The 20,498-nt window shown below is 42.6% G+C and overlaps 1 protein-coding gene across 1 annotated transcript in view; it reads left to right on the top strand.

Annotated features, from left to right (window-relative positions):
- Positions 1-5,932, top strand: part of anapc10 (anaphase promoting complex subunit 10) — a 45,606-nt gene extending 39,674 nt beyond the window's left edge. The window contains exon 4 of the mRNA XM_048604572.1: positions 5,671-5,932. Coding sequence (XP_048460529.1) covers positions 5,671-5,901 — 231 coding nt within the window. The 3' untranslated portion in view covers positions 5,902-5,932. The remainder of the gene's footprint in view (positions 1-5,670) is intronic.
- Positions 5,933-20,498: the final 14,566 nt, after the last annotated feature.

Here is a 20,498-nt window from a genome sequence, read left to right on the forward strand (position 1 = left end):
AGCATCCTGGTAAACCTCTTTAGCACCCTTTCTAAAGCCTCCACATCCTTCCTGTAATGTAACGAACAGAACTAACTCTAAGTGTGGCCCAACTGAAGTCTGATAAAGCTGCAGCATGACATACAGACTCTTGTACTCAATTCACTGACCAATAAAGGCAGGCATGCCATATGCCTTATTTCCCACCCTGTCTTCTTGCATGACCACTTTCAGGGAGCTATGAACTTAAATCCCAAGATCCCTCTGTACATCAGTGCTGTTCAGTGTCCTTCCATTAACTGTATACTCTTCCTTAACATTTGGTCCCCCAATAGTGCAACATCTCACACTTACCCCAGATTAAATTCCATCTGTCATTTCTACACCCATATCTGCAACTGATCTATACCCTTTGACAACCTTCTATACTATCCACAACTCCACCGATCTTTGTATTGTCTGCAAACTTACTAATCCACCCATCTACGTTTTCATCCAAGTCAGAATTTTGTTCATGATACTCTGTGCAATTACATACATACAATTTAACCATTGCCCTTACCTCTTTCTTGCCCATTGGAAGGTGACCATTTCTTTGTTTGCAGTCAACACTCAAACCTTGCGTAACCTGTTTTGTTCTTGGTCCCTATCTTCTTTCTTTTGCCTTCTTTGGTACTTACAAAACTCAGCTCACAAATCAACCCACATCCCGCCACCAACCCCGCCCCCTGTCTTACAAGTTTAAATGTAGCCCTGCTACAGTGGGGATTAATTCTGTTTCTGCTCAGATGAAACCTATCTCTTCTGAACAGCTTTCTCCTTTCCTACAAGTAATCCCAATGTCCCAAAAATCTAAAACTCTCCCTTCTACGCCATCCCTCAAGCCACACCTTTACCTCCCTGATCTGCCTTTGCCTAAATGGTGAAGTTCATGACACAGGTAGTATTTCTGAGATTACTAACCTGTAAGTCCTGTGTTTAACCTACTCTAATGGCTGAAACCAACCCTGCAAATCCTCCACACTGTCCTTCCCTGTGTTGTTGGTTGTCACATGAGCCACAACCACTAGTTGTTCCCGCTGCCTTTCCAGAAGTTTATGCACCCTTTCTGTTATGTCCCAAATCTTTGAATCTGGAATGGAACAGACCACATGGGACTCATGATCTCAGCTGCAAACTGGACAATCTATCCCTCAAACTATTGAAACAATTTTCTAATCTGCCTAAAGCCTCTTTCTCTTTTCCCAGAGTAGCCTTGGGTGCCAAAGTACTATGGTTTTCTCTCAAGTCATCCACCCCTGGCTTGATCATGTTGCTCACTAAAGAGGCACCTATAATTTCATTCTTGTTAGACAGTTCCAAGATTTTCTAGGTTTCCTGGACCTGCTATCTCCATTCCTTTCGGTGAATAGTCACCCACTTACCTGCCGTTCCTGCAGTCTTCCATGCCTGCGTATCACTATGCAGAGTGACCACCCTCTGGTTCAACTGTTTCAGAAACCTCTCTCCATATATGGTGTACTGTGCAGAGATCTGTGTTGTGCTAGGACTGCTATCCTCTGGCACTTCATGCAGGTGTGACTGTCTTGGACACCAGGACATTATCCCCTTGGTCGTGATGACCATGCCAACCTCTCCCAGAATCCTCCTCAATCACTTCTCAACATCGCCCTCTTTTTCAATGTTTACTTTGTCCAGTTGTAAAACTCTCCCATTGCAAACAAATTCTTATCAGCACTCCAGGAACTATCTCTCTTACACTGATTTCAAAAGTCTATGGCCCTAGAAATACTAAAAAGTCAATCATTACAACTTGCATAAAAACAGATCAAAACCCACATGTCATTAGACGTAGGAGCAGAAGTAAGCCATGCAGCCAATTGAGTCTACTCCAGTATTCAGTGAGATCATGGCTGATCTGATATCGTCAACTCCACTTACCTGCCTTGATTCTTGTACTGATTAAAGATTTGTCTATCTCTGTCTTGAATACGCTTAATGACCCAGCCTCAACAGTCCTCTGCAGTAAGTAAATCCATTGATTCACTATCTTTTTGAGAGAAGAAATTCCTCCTCGTTCTGCCTTAACTGTGCAGCTAATTATTCTTAGATTATGCCCTCTAGTCGTATCATAGACTGTCCCACATGAGGAAGCAAGCTGTCCGCAAGGATCCTGTTAAGTCCCCGAAGAGTCTCGTATGTTTCAATAAGATTGCTTCTCGTTCTTCTAAATTCCAATAAATACAGGCCCAGCCTACTTGGCTTATCTCATAAGACAATTCCTCTGTACCCATTATTGACCTACTTCTCTGGACTGCCTTCAATGTCAGTATATATTTCCTTAGGTAAGAGGCCCAAGCCTGTTCACAGTATTATAGCTGTGATCTGACTAGTGCCTTGTATAGTTAGTAAAGCCTCTCTACTTTTATACTACATTCCCTTTGAAATAAAGACCAACACTCCATATGCTAATGGCCTTGAGGATTGGGCAATTCAGCCATTAGAAATACAAAGAGACTTAAGAGGCCAAATCGGCAACTAGCACTACATAGCTCCATAGTTCCATAGCTGCTGCCTCAGAGCTCACAACCCAGAATTTTGACTGCTGAACCCACAATTTGAGAAGCCCTGATGTAGGAATTTCTCAATGTTTGTCCTTTTTACAGATTGAAGTTCCTATAACATTGTATTTCAAGACTTTATATTTTAGGAATGCTGTGTCTTTTGAAATTATGCAGAATATCTAACATCATTACACAAAAGGTTTTCAAAAACAAGTCATTAACTTTCTCCCCATCCGTCTTTGTTGATCCTATCCTGGGGTACATTTCTACAGGTTGTAGGTGTTATAGAATTAGAGTCATACAGTATCAAAACGGATTCATCCAATACTGTCAAGTGGCAACAATCAATATGCGACTGTTGAAGGGAAGAATCCGGCTAATTTTGACTGCAGGAGACCTGATATTCATGATCCAATTAAGTTTGAGAAACTTTCAATTCCTGGAAATTTATAGTTTACTGTCTGCATATGTGAAAAATCTTTGGTGATTATAGCTACTATTGTCCCTGTGGTTCTGTTGTGTGCTTCGCTCCCTCCCTCCCACCTTAAATAAAAGGACACTACAACATTTGGAAAGTGATTTTTTTTTTGGCCTATTGCATTATCCATTAGCATAGCGATTAAGACAGTTGATGAGGCTGAATCACAAACTCTATAAAATTGATGTTGCAATTGTCTTTTACAAATCTTTGAGCTTCTATAAGGCTTTCTACTGGTTTCTAAGTCTGAAATTCTTGATAAACTGTTCAGTAATATTCTAGGTGCATTCCTATAAGTATATTTTTACTCACTGCTCCTTCCAAATATTAAAGACGTTCGCTTTTTAAATCACTTTTATACTATTTCAGTTTTCCGAAGTGTGAGCTGAGCAGAGCCTAAAGCATCAAGTGGAGTAAAGAATAAAGCTACATTTAATTCTATGGGCATAATGTTGTGATGTATTTGAGAGTAATGAACACTGTATCCGCACACACTGTGGGAACTTCTGGAAGATATTTTTTTCAGTCATCCTATGTGGTTCACAAGAGTGATATAAAGAGTATACAGCACTCACCATTTTTGTTTTTAACCTGCTTTTAGTCATGTGTCCCAGACGGCAGCTGAGTTCACAATTGATCCATCAGCACAGTAGATTCATTGCAAGAACACAAAGCTAATTTTCTTTTCACATTTTCAACTAAATGAAATGTCGTAAAAATGTGAATGGGTGTTAAAGGATTTGGTGGTTTTTGAGCTTAATGCGTGTGTTTGAAAGCTGCTCCTTCAACAATGTGGGTGGTAGGTTATGCAAATGCATAATGGGTTGCTGTTAGTTTTCTACAGTTTCAGCGTAAGTGTTCAACCACTTGGAAAATTTTACCATTGTCTTCATTGTATGAGCTCAATCCAGTTCAGTAGACCCAAACGATCTTAGAAACTATATAATTGTAGACATGTAAAGACATGGTTGTCTCTCATGTATTTTTCAGCATGTAAAATATACAAATCTTTAACTAAAAATGCAAATGTTAACTTGGCAGCTCAATTGAATGTCTATGGAAATACTTAAAGCTGATTATATAATACACAAACAGTCTTGCATTGTTTATGTACAGAAACTGGCTTCTTTGACTTGATGATAATGCTCAGTAATCTGGCTTAAAGTTATAAATTGAATGATCTGTAAATATAATCAACTATAGTGAAGTTTGCCAGGAAAATCTTTCTATAGTCGAACAGTGCATGGGTGAAGTATTATAGCTGAAAGTCTATTTGGCCATCATACAGCCAAGTTAAACAATTACCTTTTAATTCGACAATACAGGTTTTTAATGTTGGAGGCAGTTATGGTCATTTGCCTAGCTACCCTCTAGCAGTACTTTGACACTTAAAATATACACAGTGTACTGTTTTTCCTCTTTGCAGATGGAAAAATACCGATTTCATGCTGTTTTTATTGGAAATACTAAGTTATTGAGAAAGCAATCTTAACATTTTAACTCCATTTAATACTTCCATGCTACTGTTTGTGCAGGTGTGCAGTTTATTTTCTGTCTTGGCTTTTTTCTCTGTTCTATTGTTCCCAACCACATGCACAACATTCATACACTTTTCTCTACATTATTTTCCCTGAAATCTTGTGTTTGTCAGAAAAGCCCTGGCTGAGGATTTGAGCATGGAGTTGTCTGGGGCAGGCAGCTTCCTCTTAATTGAGCCATTCATTACTCGAGCTCCTGAATGCTAACACAGCTTAGTAGTAGCATTTTTCCCTTGAGCGGTTATGAGTTCAAGCCCCATTCTGGGATAAATGCACAGTCCTGGCTGATATGTCACTACAGTACTAAGGGAATGTTGTATTATTCATGGACTATGGGTGATGTGTTAACTGAGGATCTGCCTGTTTGGATAGATTTACAAAGTCTAACAGAAGTACATATTGGGGAATCTCACACCATAATAAAGAGAAATTATTGACATACTGATTTCCTAATGTATGATTCCTGCCAATAGAATTCCTTGTCAGGAACATGCAGTTGAAAAATGTTCTCTATTTTGTGGCAGTGCTAAATTTATTTAAAAGCAGATGTTTATTTCTGGTGCTGTTGTCTACATTATACAAATACTTTTGTAAGAGATGCCCATACATAATAATGCAGTACATTTTAAGTCTTCTATAGTTTCACGGATTGAGAGGGAAGAAGATGTGAATTTAACGGCTTGAAGGCATAAATTTTGATGACATTTTTTAATAAATTCATGAGATGCGGGCATTGCTGGCTGAGCTTGCATTTATTGCCCATCCCTTATTGCCCTTGGAGAAGGTAGTGCTGAACTAACTTCTTGAACCACTGCAATTCAAGTTATATGTAATATTTGTGATTTGTTTTTCTATTTGCAACTTGACATTAGATTTTTGTTTAATACATCATTTTATGTAGCAATCCAGTTACTTTACAAATATGTGACTGATGACCTACAATCAAACTTTTTATAAGAATATTTGAAACTCAAAAATTGCTGAGCAGTTCTAAAGCTGATTTTTTCTTTGTATTACTTGTGTCTTTCTTAGAACCATTTGGTTATTTTATTCAATTTGATTGCACTAAAGTGGAAACAGTATTGAATATACCTTTCTAATTGAACTGCAGCAACTGGAACTGGTAGAGCCAAGTGGATGGATTCATGTTCCACTCACTGATGTCAACAAGAAGCCAATCCGTACGTTTATGATACAGATTGCTGTACTAGCAAATCATCAGAATGGAAGAGACACTCACATGAGACAAATTAAAGTCTATACACCAGTGGAAGAAAGTTCAATCGGTAAATTTCCGCGATGTACCACTATAGACTTTATGATGTATCGCTGCATTAGATGACTGAATATTAAAGGAAATGTTTTGAAATATTCTGAAAGCAGCAACCGATTTTTTTTTGGGTTTTTTTTTCAATGTTAATTTGAACTTTTTTTATAAGTCATTTAATTTAATACTGTATGGGGGACAGAAAGTTATCCATTGAATGGAGACAAAATAAAATTAATGCCTGAAGCCATACAATTTGAGTGGTCATGATAGTAGTTGTGGAAAACCAGGGTTCTAACATGACCTGCTGTTCCCTTGGATCAAGACTAAAGGCTGGTGAGACATCTGATTCACAAGGCTGAGGGTATTAACTTTTAGCTCGTAGACCCTGCCAAAGATCTTGGCATTACAATAAACAAAGCCCCTTATTTGTTTACCAATTCAATAGTAGATCATTGCAAAGGCAAATTCATCCAACAGTATAAAGAGAAATTATCCTACAGAAACCTCTAAAGATTATCAGAAGCCTAATTGAATTAAAATGCTGCATCTACATAGAGTTTATGAAAATCTCACAGACCAAGTTTTAATCAGTGCCAAGTTATGGCACTAAAAGTGGCTAGAAATTCTTCCTTGCATTGCATATCCATGAATAGAATTACCTTACTCAAAGTATACTTTAGGGTAAATACAATACATGGATGAATGCCAAGCCACAAGTTGTTTTGTTGTTACAACTATGTTCCTATATTATCTAGATTGCAGTTCATAAAATCCCTACAGTGCAGAAGCAGGCCATTCTTTAAGTGTCCTTTAAGTGGAAGTTTCCTATCCATGGACATCTTGATTGACAGGATGGAGTTTTGGACAGGAAATCTGCTTCACAGGGCTGAAGCCGACAAGAGTGTGTAGGCAGATTGCTCCCTCAGTAGGATGGGTCAGGTAAGCAGATTGCCACCTTTTGTGATCATTGCATTATTGTAGAACTCCTGCTCCTTTGGTAATACGACTACCATAGCTGCGTTTGTCTCATGGATTCACGCCTTTTTGAGGCCCAGGAAGCCTGACCACCTCTGGTTTAAAAGAATGACTTAAAAATAAAGACCTATACCCTCCTTATATTAAATAACTAATCTGCTTCTGAAAAACAAATTGATCACCACTTAAAGTGGAAGTAGGGTGATTCAGTTCCTCAGTCAGATTTATGCATTGGAACTTGTGTCATGATCCAAATCCATCAGTTTACGTGTATTAAAATTCAGCCCAGATTCTGTATTGCTATTGCCATCACCAAGCATTATTGTGCGCAATTTCATTTTGCCAAAAATTTAAGTGAAGAAAGATTATGATCGATTCATTCACATTTTTCGAATCACGTAAGCCAAAGGGCAGGATGGTGGTTCACTGGTCATCTCTGCTGCCACGCAGCGCCAGAGACCCAGGTTCAGTTCCATCCTCGGCCAACTGTTTGGAGTTTGCACGCTGTCCCCATGTCTGCGTGGGTTTCCTCTGGATGCTCTGGTTTCCTCCCATACAAAGGTGTGCAGATTAGGTGGATTTGCCAATGGTAGAGTGATTGAAATCAGAGATTTACATCAGATCAGAAATTGAAAGGTTGGAGATTTTGGAAGATTGTTGGGCTAGAAGAGGGTAGAAAAAAATAGTGCGGTCATGAGTAGATTTGAAAACAAACCTGAAAATTTTAAAGTCAGACAGGTCAGCAAACATAGGAGAAATTAACAGAATGTACTGTAATGTAAGTGGACTGAGAAGCATATTAGGAGTTTCAACAGGGACACAAGTTTTAAGAAATGGTGTGAGCAATGATATTCTCATCCGTTGTTAATATTTACATTTTTCAGGAGTCCTAGAAACTTAGAGCAAAGAAGGAGGCCATAGGGTTTTTGTAGGGGTAATCCATACCACTCAGCTCAAAGACCTGAGTAGAAATCCCACCTGTTCTGCAGGTGCCATAGCAATTTCAAATAATTTGATTAAAAATAACTGGAAGGAAACCAGTTAGCACACTTTCCTCTGTTGGTTTTTTGAAAGGGGAATTGTGCTTAATCCCAAAATTCTGTAGGTTACCCATAACCTAAAGGTTTGTCATCCTCATGTAGCTGTCCAACTCACTTGTGAAATTATTTATGGAGTCAACCTTCACTACTTTTTCATGTAAAGCATTCCAGATCCAGACAACTAAGTGGAGTAAAATCTCCCTTCTCCATCTGTTGCCAACATCCCCAGCATGTTCTAGCATGATCTTTGATTTTATATTTAAGCCTCTGTCTTAAAACCCAAGTAACCCACATGTTTCTATAAGCACCTTATTATTTGTAGACATAGACAAGGTGTCACTGCTTATCTACACTTCAAAATTGTGATATGTATAGTATAATGGGGTAGGTGGTGACATTGTGGTAACATTACTCAGTTCATACTAACTTCAAGGTCCTCCTTGAAATGGCTACCAGCAGTGGGCAAATGGAATAGCAATAGGGATCTAGGGGTAAGAATTGGCTATTCAGCCCTTTGATTCTGCTCCGTCACTTATTAAGATATGGTTGATTTGGTTGCAGTCACAACTGGCATTCCTATCTGCCCCTCTCCATAATTCTTAGCTGGCTTGTTTATCAAAAACCCTTTTTTCTTGTTTGAATACATTCAATGATCCAGCCTCCACTCCTTTCTGGGAAAGAAAATTCCACATACTAACAACCCTTTAGGAGAATAAAAAAAAAATCTCCTCATCTCCATCTTAAAAGACACAGAGGGTCAGACTCCTGACTAATGGACATAGATTCATCATGGTAGCTTGTTGTATTTAAATTCATTAGTAAATCTGGAAAGTTACGTCTGGGTTTAGTTTTAAGAGTAAGAGTTATGGCTACTGTTAGGTTTAGGGCTAGGAATAAGGTTAAGTTTAGAGTTTCTGATAAGGTCAGGGTTACTGTTAAAGGGTAGCACTAGGGGTGGGATAGGGTTAGGGTTTGTGTTGGGGTTAGAGTTAGGGTTAGTGATAGGGTGAAGGCTGAGGCTATGTGAAGGATTAGGGTTAGGGTTAGGGTTAGGATTAGGGTTAATTCCAAAGCTGGGGTTAGGGTTAGGTTTAGGGTTATGCTAGTTATTAGAGTTAGGGCTAGTGTCAGTGTTTTAAGTCGAGGGCTGCACAATTATGTTTAGGATTAAGTTTAGGTTTACGGTTAGTGTTAGAGTAAGGCTTAGAGACAGAGTTAAGATGAGAGGTAGGGCAAGGGAGAGATTTAAGGCTGGAGTTAGGGTTAAACGTACTGTTGAGGTTAGGCCTAGTGTTACTGTTAAGATTAGGGTTATGGTAGATGTGAGAAATTGGGTTAGGGTTAGTTTTAAGGCTAGCATTAGGTTTAGGGATAGAGCTTTAGTCGAGTGCAATGGCTACGGTTACGGTTGGGGTTTGGTAATGGTTAGGGTTAGGTTAAAGGTTTATGTTAGGTGTGAGAAATAGGGTTAGAGTTAGTTTTAAAGCTAGGATTAGGTTTAGGGAATGGGCTTTAATTAAGTTGAAAGCGGTTAGGGTTGGGATGGGGTAATGGTTAGAGCTAAGGTTAAGGTTATTGTTACAGCGAGGTTTAAAGTTATGGTAGGTATGAGAATTAGAGTTAGGGTTAATTTTAAGGCTAGGATTAGTGGTTTGGTTCAGGGTACACTTAGATTGAGTGCAAAATCTAGGGTCAGAGTTAGGGCTAAGGTTAGAGTTAGGGTTATGTTTATGGTAGATGTGAGAGTTAGGGGTAGGGTTCGATTTAAGGCTATGTTGGATTAAGGCTATAGATAATTTGAGTGCAACGATTAGGGTTAGGGTTAGGGTTAGAGTTACTGTTAAGGTTAGGCCTAGTGTTACTGTTAAGGCTAGGGCTAAGGTTAGGGTTAGGTTTCGTGTTAGGATGAGGGTTTAAGGATATATCAAGGATTAGGGTTAGGGTGAGGTTTGAGGCTATGGTTAAGGTCAGTGTTATGGTTAGAGTTAGTGTTAGGATTGGGGTTGGGGTAGGGCTAATGCTAGGTTTAGGTCTAGGGCTAGAGATAGGATTAGTGTTAGGTTTAGGCTGAGGTTTAGGGTTATGATTAGGGTTAGGGTTTATGTTTAATTTAGGGTTAGAGTTAGTGATAAGGTTAGGGTTATGTTTAAGGTTACAGCGTGGATTATGATTAGAGTTAGGGTTAGGTTTATGAAGGCTATGGTTAGGGTTAGGTTTAAGACTGGAGCAATGGTTAGCACTAGGATTAGGGTTAAGGTTAGGGTGAGTGCTGAGGCTATGTCTAAGACTGGGATAAGAGTTAGGGGTCGGTTTATGGCTAGGATTAGAGTTAGGGTTAGTGTTAGGTTTAGGGTTAGGGTTAAGGCTATAGTTAATTTGATCGCTAGGGTTAGGATTACGGTTAGCTTTAGGGTTAGGGCTTTAGTGAAGTTGAGTACCATGGCTAGGTGTAAGTTTAGAGCTAGGGTTAGGGTTAGGGTTAGGGACAGGGCCAGGATTAGAGTTAGTGTTAGGCTTAGGGTTAGGGTTTGAGTTAGGGCTATAGTTAGCTTGTTTGCTAGGGTTGGGACTAGGGCTTGGGTTAGGGTAGAGTTAGCTTTAGGTTAGGGGTAGAGCTTTAGTGAAGTTGAGTACTATGGCTAGGTTTAGAGTTAGGGTTTGGATTAGCGTTAGGGTAGGGTTAAGGTTAGCGCTAGGGTTAGGGCTAGGGTTAGGGTAGGGTTATTGTGAGGACAAAGGTTAGCGTGAGGGTTAGGATTAGGGTTATTGTAGGTGTGAGAATTAGTGTTAGGATTAGATTTAAGGCTAGCATTTAGTGTTAGGGTTTGGGTATAGTTAGGTTGAGTACAATGGCTAGGGTTAGGTTTAGGGTAAGCCTTAGGGTAAGATTTAGGGTTATGGTTATTTTTATGATAAATATGAGAGTTAGGGTTTAGGTTTGATTTAAAGCTAGTGTTTAAGTTTAAATTGGTTTAGTGTTAGGGTGTGGGTTAGGGCAAGGGTAAAGATGAGGGCTAGGCTAGATTTAGGGCTGGGGTAGGGTTAGGGTTAGAGTTACTGTGAAGGTTAGGTCTAGCATTACTATTAAGTCTTAGGGCTAGGTTTAGGGTTTGGTTTAAGGTGAGACTCGGGGTTAGTGTGAAGTTGAAGGCTGAGACTATGTCTTGGATGAGGGTCAGGGTTAGGGTTAGGGTTAGGGTTTGGGCTATGGTTAGTGTTAGGGTTATCTCTAGGGAATGGCATAAGAGTGAGGGTTAAGATTAGGCTTAGAATTAGGGTTAGGATTAAGGTTAGGCTTTGGTTGAGTGCTAGGGCTGGGTTTAGAGTATGGATTATGGTTAGGCTTATGTTAGCTGTTAGAGTTAGGACTAGTGTTAGCTTTAAGGCTAGGGCTAGGTTTGTGTTAAGGTTAAAGTTAGGGTTAGTGATAGGGTCAGGGCTGAGGCTATGTCAAGGATGAGGTTTAGGTTTAGGGTTAGGGCTATGGTTATGTTTAGGGTTAGGTTTAGGGCTACGGTTGGCTAGAGGGCTAGGTAATTTGATTGCTAGGGTCAGCGCTAGTACTTGGGTTAGGCTTAGGGTTAGGTTTAAGTTTGGGGTTAAAGTTAAGGTTAGGGTGAGTGCTGAGGGTATGTCTATGACTCGGATAAAGATTGGGGTAGGGCTAGGGCTAGGCGTTGGTGGGGGTTAGGGTTAGATTTAGGGTTAGGATTAGAGCTATAGTGAAGTTGAGTACCATGGCTATGTGTAGGGTTAGGGCTAGGGTTAAGGTTAGTGCTGGGGCTAGGTTTAGTGTTAAAGTTGGGTTTGTGTTAGGGTGTGGGTTACGGCCAGGATAAAGATGAGAGCTAGGCTAGGTTTAGGGCCAGGGCTAGCATTAGGGTTAGAGTTACTGTTAAGGTTAGGCTTGGCATGTCTGTTACAGCTAGGGCTAGATTTAGGGTTTGTGTTAGTCTTCGTGTTAAAGTGAGGACAGAGGATATGTCTAGAATGAGATTTAGGAATAGTGTTAGAGCTATGGATAGGATTAGGGTCAGTCTAGAGATGGGGTTAGGGTTAGGGCTATTGTTAGGATTAGGGTTAGTTCTAGGGATGGGGTTAGGGTTATGTTTATGACAGGTGTGAGAGTTAGGAGTAGAGTTCAATTTAAAGTTGCCTTAGGTTTAGGGCTGAGGCTATGTCTAGCATAGGGATGAGCATTAAGATTAGGGTTAGGTTAATTCTAACGTTCGGTTTACAGTTAGAGTTAGTGTTAGGGCAAGAGTTGATTGCTGGGACTAGGGTTAGGGTTTGGGTTAAGGATAGGGTCAGGGTTATGGGTAGTGCTAGAGCTAGGGTTAGGGCTAATGTTCAGGTTAGCGTTTGGGCTAGGGCTAGATTTAGGGTTAGGGTTGTCATGGTAGGTCTGAGAGTTAGGGGTAGGATTCGACTTAAGGCTAGGGTTGGGTTAAGGCTAAGTTGAAATAGCTAGGCTTAGGGTTAGGGTTATGGTTAGGGTTAGATTTACGTGTATGGTGGGTGTAAGAGTTAGCAACAGAGTTCGATTTAAGGCTTCGATTTAGGGTCAGGGTTAGGGTTGAGGGTATAGTAAGTTGAGTGCAATGGCTAAGGTTAGGTTTAGGGTAAGTGTTAGGGTTAGAGCTCTGGTTAGGGTTATATTTAGAGCTAGTGCTTTTTTCAGTGTTAGGGTTATGGTAGGTGTGAGAAATAGGGTTAGGGTTGCTTTGAAAGCTACCATTAGCCTTAGGGTTGGAGCTTAGTTAGGTTGACAGCAGTGGCTCAGTTTAGAGTAAGGGCTATGTTTAGAGTTAGAGTTAACGTCAGGGTTATTGTTAGGGTTAGGGTTAGGGTGTAGTTGGTGTGAGAATTAGGGTTAGGGTTAGTTTTAAAGCTAGCATTAGTGTTAGGGTTAGGAGTACAGTCAAGTAGAGTGCAATGGATAGAGTTAGGACTGGGCCTAAGGTTTGGGCTAGGGTTATTGTTAGGCTTAGGCTTGGCATTAGGCTTCGGGGTATGTTTATGGCAGGTGTTGGGTTTAGTGTTTGGCTTAATTCAAGGGCTAGGGTTAATTTAAGGCTATAGCTAAGTTGAGTGCAATGGCTATAGTTAGGGTAGGACTAGGGTTCGGGTTAAGGCTAGGGTGAGATATAGGGTTAGGGATATGTTTAAGGTTACTGTAGGTATTAGAGTTAGTGGTAGGGTTAGTTTGAAGGCTAGGGCTAGGGTTAGAGTTATGTTTATGGTATATGTGGGAATTCAGAATAGGGTTCGATTTAAGGGTAGGGTTAGAGCTAGGGTTAAGGCCATATTTAAGTTGAGTGCAATGGCTAGGGTTATAGTTAGGTTTAGGGCTAGGTTTAGGGTTAGGGCTGGTGCTGGGGCCGGGTTCAGCATTAGAGTTAGGGTTAGGCTTAGGGTTATGTTTATGGCAGATGTGTGAGTTCGAGGTAGGGATCGATTTAAGGCTAGGGTTAGGTTTAGGATTAGGGTACAATGGCGAGGACTAGGGTTATGGTTAGGTTTAGTGTTAGTGTTATGCTAATGATAGGTGTGAGAGCTAGTTGTCACTTTTGTTTAAAGGCTAGGGTTAGGTTTCGGGTGAGGGCAATAGTTGAGTGGAAGGGGTAGTGTGAGATTTAGGCTTAGGGACGTGTTAGGCTTAGGTTTAGGGCTACGGGTACAGCTACTTTGAGTGTTTAAAGTTTTTGAGAAGATTTGTAGCTTGGGTTGTGGATGTGGTTGTAGACTTGCTCGCCAAGCCGGTGTGTTTGATTGCAGATGTTTTATCACCCTGCTAGGTAACACCGTCCGTGTGCCTCCGGTGAAGCGCTGGTGTTCTGTTACTTTGTTATTTATATGCCTCAGTTTGCTGGGTGGCTGGCATTACATACGATTCTGTTTTTCTGTGGTTTGTATCTTGGGTCCAGTTCAATGTGTTGTTGATGGAGTTCCGGTCGGAATGCCAGGCCTCCAGGAATTCCCTGGGATGTCTCTGTTTAGCTCGTGCTTTTATAGATGTGTTGTCCCAGTTGAAATCGTGTCCTTCTTTGTCCATGTGTATTGAGATCAGTGAGAATTGGCCGCATCTCTTGGTGGCTAATTGATGTTTGTGTATCCTTATTGTCAGTTTTCTTCCAGTTTGGCCTATGTAATGTTTTTCACAGTCCTTGCATGGTATTTTGTATATTACGTTAGTTTTATTGGTTGTGGGTATGGGATCCTTTACATTCGTCAGTAGCTGTCGCAAGGCGGTTATTAGTTTGTGGGCTATCCTGATATCTAGGGGTCTGAGTAGTCTTGTGGTCATCTCTGATACGTCTCCGATGTACGGTAGGGTGACTAGTGTGTCTGGCTGTTTTGTTCTTCTTATTGTGGTCTGTTGTGGAGGTAACGGCAGATTGTGCTTTTAGTGTATCCATTCCTTTTAAAATCTCTGTATAAGTGCTCCTGTTCTGCTTTGTGCAGTTCCGGATTGCTGCAGTGTGTTATGGCCCATTAGAATAATGTCCTGATGCAGCTCCGTTTAGCGGTGTTGAACAACATTACATAGGCCAAACTGGAAGAAAACTGACAATAAGGATACACAAAAAACCAACTAGCCAACAAGAGACATGACCAGTTCTCACTGGTCTCAATACACATGGTCAAAGAAGGACACGAATTTGACTGGGACTAAACCTTCACAATAGCACGAGCCAAACAGAAACATGCCAGGGAATTCCTGGAGGCCTGGCATTCCAACCAGAACTCCATAAGCAAACACTTTGAACTGGACTAGATATACAAACCACTGAAAAACAGAACTGGAAGTAATGCCAACCACCCCAGCAAAATGAGGGTGAAGGTAATAGCGGAATGGCTAGAGTTAGGGTTAGGGTTAGGCTAAGGCTTAGGCTTAGGGTTAGAGTAAGAGGTAGGCTTAGGTTTTGGTTTAGGGTGAGGCTTAATGTTAGGGTTACTATTATGCTTATGGTAGATGTGACAGTCAGGTGTAGGGTTTGATATAAGACTAGGCTTAGTGTTAGGTTTAAGGCTGTAGTTAGGTTGAGTGCAATGGCTAGATTTAGAGTTATTTCTAGGGTCAGGGTTAAGGCTAGGGCAAGTTTCAGGGTGAGGACTAGTTGTGGGGTTAGGTTTATGGTACGTGTGAGAGTTGGCGGTAGGGTTAGTTTTATGGCTAGGGTTAGTGTTAAGTTTAAGGCTATAGTTAAGTTGAGTGCCATGGCTACGGTAAGGGTTAGGGCTTGGATTAGGGTTAGGGCTAGGGTTAGTGTTGGGATTAGGACCAGGGCTAGGTGCAGGGTTAAGGTTAGGGATCGGATTAATGCTAGAGTTAGGGTTAGGGATGGGTTAAGATAGATGTGAGAAATAGGGTTAGGGTTAGTTTTAAGGATAGGATTCGTGTTGGGCTTAAGGCAATAGCTTGAGTGTTATAGCTAGGGGTAGCGTCAGGGCTAATGTTAGGGCTAGGATGAAGGCTAGGTCTAGGGTTAAGGGTAATGGTAGGGTTAGGTTTCGTTCCAGGGCTAGGATTAGGGTAAGGTTAGAGTTAGGGTTAAGGTTAGGGTTAGGGTGACAGTCGGTATTAGTGCTATTGCTAGGGCTGGGGTTAGGATTAGGGTTAGGGTTAAGGTTAGCACTAGAGCTAGGGCTAGTGCCAGGGCTATGGTTAGGATGAGGGCTAGTGTTAGGGTTCATGTTGGGTCTAGGGTTAGGCTTAGATAGGGGTTAGGGTTTGTGTTTGGTTTAATTAGGATTAAGGTTAGAATTGGGGCGAGGTCTATGGCTAGATTTAGGTCTAGGGTTAGGGTTACGTTTAAGGGTAGAGTAATGATTAGGGTCAGATTTAGGGTTATGGTAGGTGAGAGAATTAGGAGTAGTGTTAGCTCTAAGGCTAGGGTTAGAGTTAGAGTTCAGACAATAGTTAATTAGAGAGCAAAATAGTTAATTAGGGTGGCACCGTAGTTCAGTCATTTGTACTGCTGCCTCACACCGTTAGGGATCCGGGTTCAATTCCACCCTCGGGTGACTGTGTAGAATTTGCACATTCTCCCCGTGTCTGCGTGGACTTCCATCGGGTGCTCCGGTTTCCTCCCACAGTCCAAAGATGTGCACATTAGGTGGTTTGGCCATGTTAAATTGCCCATAATGTCCAGAGATGTGTAAGTTAGGTGGATTAGCCATGGGAAAGGCATGGTTACAGGGAAAGGGTAGGATACTGGGTGGGGTGCTCTTCAGAGGGTTGGTGTGAAAGTGTTGGGCTGAATGGCCTGTTTCCACACCATAGGGATTCTATGATGATTCGGCGAGCAATGCCTTGGGTTAAGGTAGGGGTTAGTTTTAGGGCTAGAAATAGGGTTAGTGCTTGGGCTATTTGGAGGGTTAATGCTTTGGCTAGGGCTAGGGCTGTGGGTAGGCTTAGGGTTAGGACGAAAGATAGGGTTAGGATGAGGGCTAGGGCAAAGTTTAGGTCTAGCATTAGTGTAGGGCTAAGGATAAGGTTAGTGCTTGGGTTAGGGCTAGGGTTGTGGGTAGGGTCAATGCTTGGTCTAGAGCTAGCTTTGTGTGTAGTTTAAGGTTAGGGTTTGGGTTAAGTTTAGGGTTATGGTAGGTGTGAAAATTAGGGTTAGGATGAGGTTTAGTGTTAGGGTTAGGACTAGAGTAAGGTTTAATGCTTGAGCTCAAACTAGGATTATGTGTAATGCTTGGCCTAGGGTTAGGGCTAATGATAGGGTTAGTGCAAGGATTAGGGTTAAGAGTGAGTTAGATTTTGGGCTAGGTCAAGGATTAGGGCTAGAGGTTGTGTGAGGTTTAGGGTGTTAGTATTAGGGTTAGGTCTGAGGATAGAGCTGGGTTAGGCTTAGGGTCTGTCATTTTTAGGACTACTGTTAGAGTGAGGTATAGCATGAGGGTTAGGGCTAATGTTAGGGGTATGGTCAGAGTTAGACTTAGGGTAAGGGCTACTACTCGGCCTAGGTTTAGTTTTAGCATTAAGGTTAAGATTAGGGTGAAGGCTAGGCTTAGAGTTAGGGCTAGGGTTAGGAAGAGGCCCACTGTTAGGGTTAGGGTTGGGGCTAGGGTAAGGATTAGGTTTAGGGCTAGGGTTTGCGTTAGGTTTAGGGTTAGGCTAAGGATAGAGCTGGACAAGGGTTAAGCTTAGTGTTTGTATTATCTTTAGGGCTAGTGTTAGAATGAGGTCTAGGGTTAGGATTAGGGCTAGGCTTAGTGTTTGTGTTATTTTTAAGGCTAGTGTTAGAGTGAGGTCTAGGGTTAGGATCAGGGCTAGTGTTAGGGGTATAGTCAGAATTAAGTTTAGATTTAGGATTGCTACTAGGGCTAGGTTCAGGTTTACGGTTAAGGTTAAGATTGGGGTGAGGGCTAAGCTTAGGGTTAGGGCTAGGGATTGGACTTTGATGAGGTACAGGTCTAGGGTTAGGGTTACGTTTAAGATTTGGATGAGGGCTACTGTTAGTGTCAGTGTTGGGTCTAGGATTAGGGCTAGGATTAGATTCAAGGTAAGGGTTAGGTCTAGGGTTTGCGTTAGGTTTAGGGTTAGTGTTTGGGTTAGGGTTAAGGATAGAGCTGGGCAAGGGTTAAGCTTAGGGTTTGGGTTATTTTTAGGGCTAGGGTTAGGATTAAGGCAACTGTTAGGGTTGGTGTTGGGGCTACGGTCAGGGCAAGGACTAGGTTTAGAGTTAGAGATAGGGTTAGGCTTAGCGTTAGGCCTAAGGTTAGGGTTAGGTTTTAAAATTAGTTTCAGTGTTAGTGTTTGGCGTAGGGTTAGGGTTAGGGCTAGGGCTAGGGCCAGGTTTAAGGTTATGGTTAGGGCCAGAGTTAAGGTTATGGGTAAGGTTAGTGCTTGGGCTAGGGCTAGAGTTAGGGACAGGCCAAAGGCCAGGGTTAACGTTATGGTTAGGACTGGGACTGGGCTTACTTTAAGGGCTTGGCTTGGGTTAGAGGCTAGGATGAGGGGTAGTGTCAGTGCAAGTGCTAGGGCTGGGGTTAAGAATAGGGTTGGGGTTTGGGTTAGGGTTAGGGTTAGGGTTAAGGTTAGAACTAGGGCTAGCGCTAGTTGTAAATCTATGGTTAGGATGGGTTAGAATTAAGATTACGGTTAGGGCCAGCTTTAGGGTTTGGGTTGGGTTTAAGACTAGGTTTAGGGTTAGTGTTGGAGCAAGGGTTTGGGCTGCGGTTAGCCTTAGTGTTAGTACTTGGGCTTGGGATAGGTTCGTGTGTAAGGCTAGAACCAAGGCTAGTGTGGCTAGGATTAGGGTTATGGTTTGGGTTAGGGCTAAGGCTAACGCTGGACAAGGGTTAGGCTTAGGGTTTGGGTTATGTTTAAGGCTAGGGTTAGTGTGTGGTTTAAGGTTAGGGTTACAGTTAGTATTAGTGGTAGGGTAAGGGTTAGAGTTAGGGTTATGGTTAGGACTAGTTCTAGGGTTAGGTTTAGGGTTAGGCATAAGGTTAGGGTTAGGGGTGGAAAATGGTTAGGCTTAGGGTTAGGTTTAAGGTTCAGGTTAGGATTAGGACTAGGGCCAGGGTTAGGGTTAGGGTTAGGGTTAGAGCTACGGCTGGGTTTGGGCTTAGGTTAGGGTGAGGGTTAGTGTTAGTGCTAGTGCTGGAGTTGAGGCTAGGGTTAGGTTTAGGGTTAGGGCTATTGTTAGGTCAGAGTTAGGCTAGGTTAGGGTTTGGGTTATAGTTGTGGCATGGGTAGGGCTAGGATCAGGGTTAGGTTTAGTGTTTGGGCTCAGGCTAGGGTTATGTGTAGGACTAGGCCTAGTGTTAGTGTTAGGATTAGGTTTAGGTTTGGGGTGCCAGTAGGTGTTTGGGATAGGTAGGGTTAGTGTTAAGACCAGGGCCACGTTTAGGTTTCGGCTTCAGGTTGGGTTTAGGATCAGTGTTACATTGAGGGTTAGGGTCAGGGTTAAATTGAGTGCTAAGGCTAGGTTTAGGGCCAGGCTAGGGTTAAGTTTAGTGATTGTTAAGATTAGGCCCGCGGTTGGTATTAAAGCCTGGGCCAGGGTTAGAGTTACAGTTAAGGTTTGAGTTTGGTTTAGCGTTAGGGGTAAGGTTAGGGTTAGGGATAGGGTTAGGGTTAGGGTTTGGGTTAGTTTTAGGGTTAGGTTTAAAGCTAGGATTAAGTTAGGTGTTAGACTCAGGGCTAAGGTTAGTTTTCAGGCTAGGTTTAACGTTACGACGAGGGCTGCATTTACGTTTCGGCTTCAGGTTGAACTTACAGTTAGTATTAGTGTGAGGGTTAGGGCCAGGGTTAAGTTGAGTGCTCGGGCTAGGGTTAATGCTAGGTTTAGGTTTAGGGTTAGGCTTAGGGTTATGGTACATGTTAGAGTTAAGGCTAGCGTTGATGTTAAACCTAGGGTTCAGATTATGGTTAGGGCTGTTGTTAGGTTGAGTGCTACAGCTGGAGTTAGGGTTTGGTTTTAACGTTAGGGTAATAGTTAGGATTAGGATTAAGTTTATAGTAGGTGTGAGAATTAGGGATAGTGTTAGCTCTAAGGTTAGGGTTAGAACAATAGTTAATTTGAGTGGAGATAGTAGGAACTGCAGATGCTGGAAAATCCGAGACAACAAGGTGCAGGGCTGGATGAACACAGCAGGCCAAGCAGCATCATAGGAGCAGAGAGGCTGACGTTTCGGGCCTAGACCCTTCATCAGAAAAGGGGGAGGGGAAGGGGGTTTTGAAATAAATAGGGAGAGAGTGGGAGGCGGATAGAAGAGGGATAGAGGAGAGGATAGGTGGAGAGGAAACAAACAGGTCGAAGAGGCGGGGATGGGGCCAGGAAAGGTGAGTGTAGGTAGGGAGTTAGGAAGGGGATAGGTCAGTCCAGGGAGGACGGACAGGTCAAGGGGGCGGGATGAGGTTGGTCGGTAGGAGATGGAGGTGCGGCTTGAGGTGGGAGGAGGGGATAGGTGGGAGGAAGAACAGGTTAGGGAGGCAGGGACGAGCTGGACTGGTTTTGGGATGCGGTGGGGGGAGGGGAGATTTTGAAACTTGTGAAATCCACATTGATACCATTGGGCTGCAGGGTTCCCAAGCGGAATATGAGTTGCTGTTCCTGCAACCTTCGGGTGGCATCGTTGTGGCACTGCAGGAGGCCCAGGATGGACATGTCGTCTGAGGAATGGGAGGGGGAGTTGAAATGGTTCGCGACTGGGAGGTGCAGTTGTTTGTTGCGAACCGAGCGTAGGTGTTCTGCAAAGCGGTCCCCGAGTCTCCGCTTGGTTTCCCCGATGTAGAGGAAGCCACACCGGGTACAGCGGATGCAGTATACTACATTGGCAGATGTGCAGGTGAACATCTGCTTGATGTGGAAAGTCTTCTTGGGGCCTGGGATGGGGGTGAGGGAGGAGGTATGGGGGCAGGTGTAGCACTTCCTGCGGTTGCAGGGAAAAGTGCCGGGTGTGGTGGAGCTGGAGGGGAGTGTGGAGCGGACAAGGGAGTCACGGAGAGAGTTGTCCCTCCGGAAAGCAGATAAAGGTGGGGAGGGAAAGATGTCTTTGGTGGTGGGGTCGGATTGCAGATGGCGGAAGTGTCGGAGGATGATGCGTTGGATCCGGAGGTTGGTGGGGTGGTACGTGAGGACGAGGGGGATTCTTTTTTGGTTCTTATTGCGTGGACGGGGTGTGAGGGATGAG

This window comes from Rhincodon typus, chromosome 1 (genome assembly GCF_021869965.1).
Source record: "Rhincodon typus isolate 14 chromosome 1, sRhiTyp1.1, whole genome shotgun sequence".
NCBI lineage: Eukaryota > Metazoa > Chordata > Chondrichthyes > Orectolobiformes > Rhincodontidae > Rhincodon > Rhincodon typus.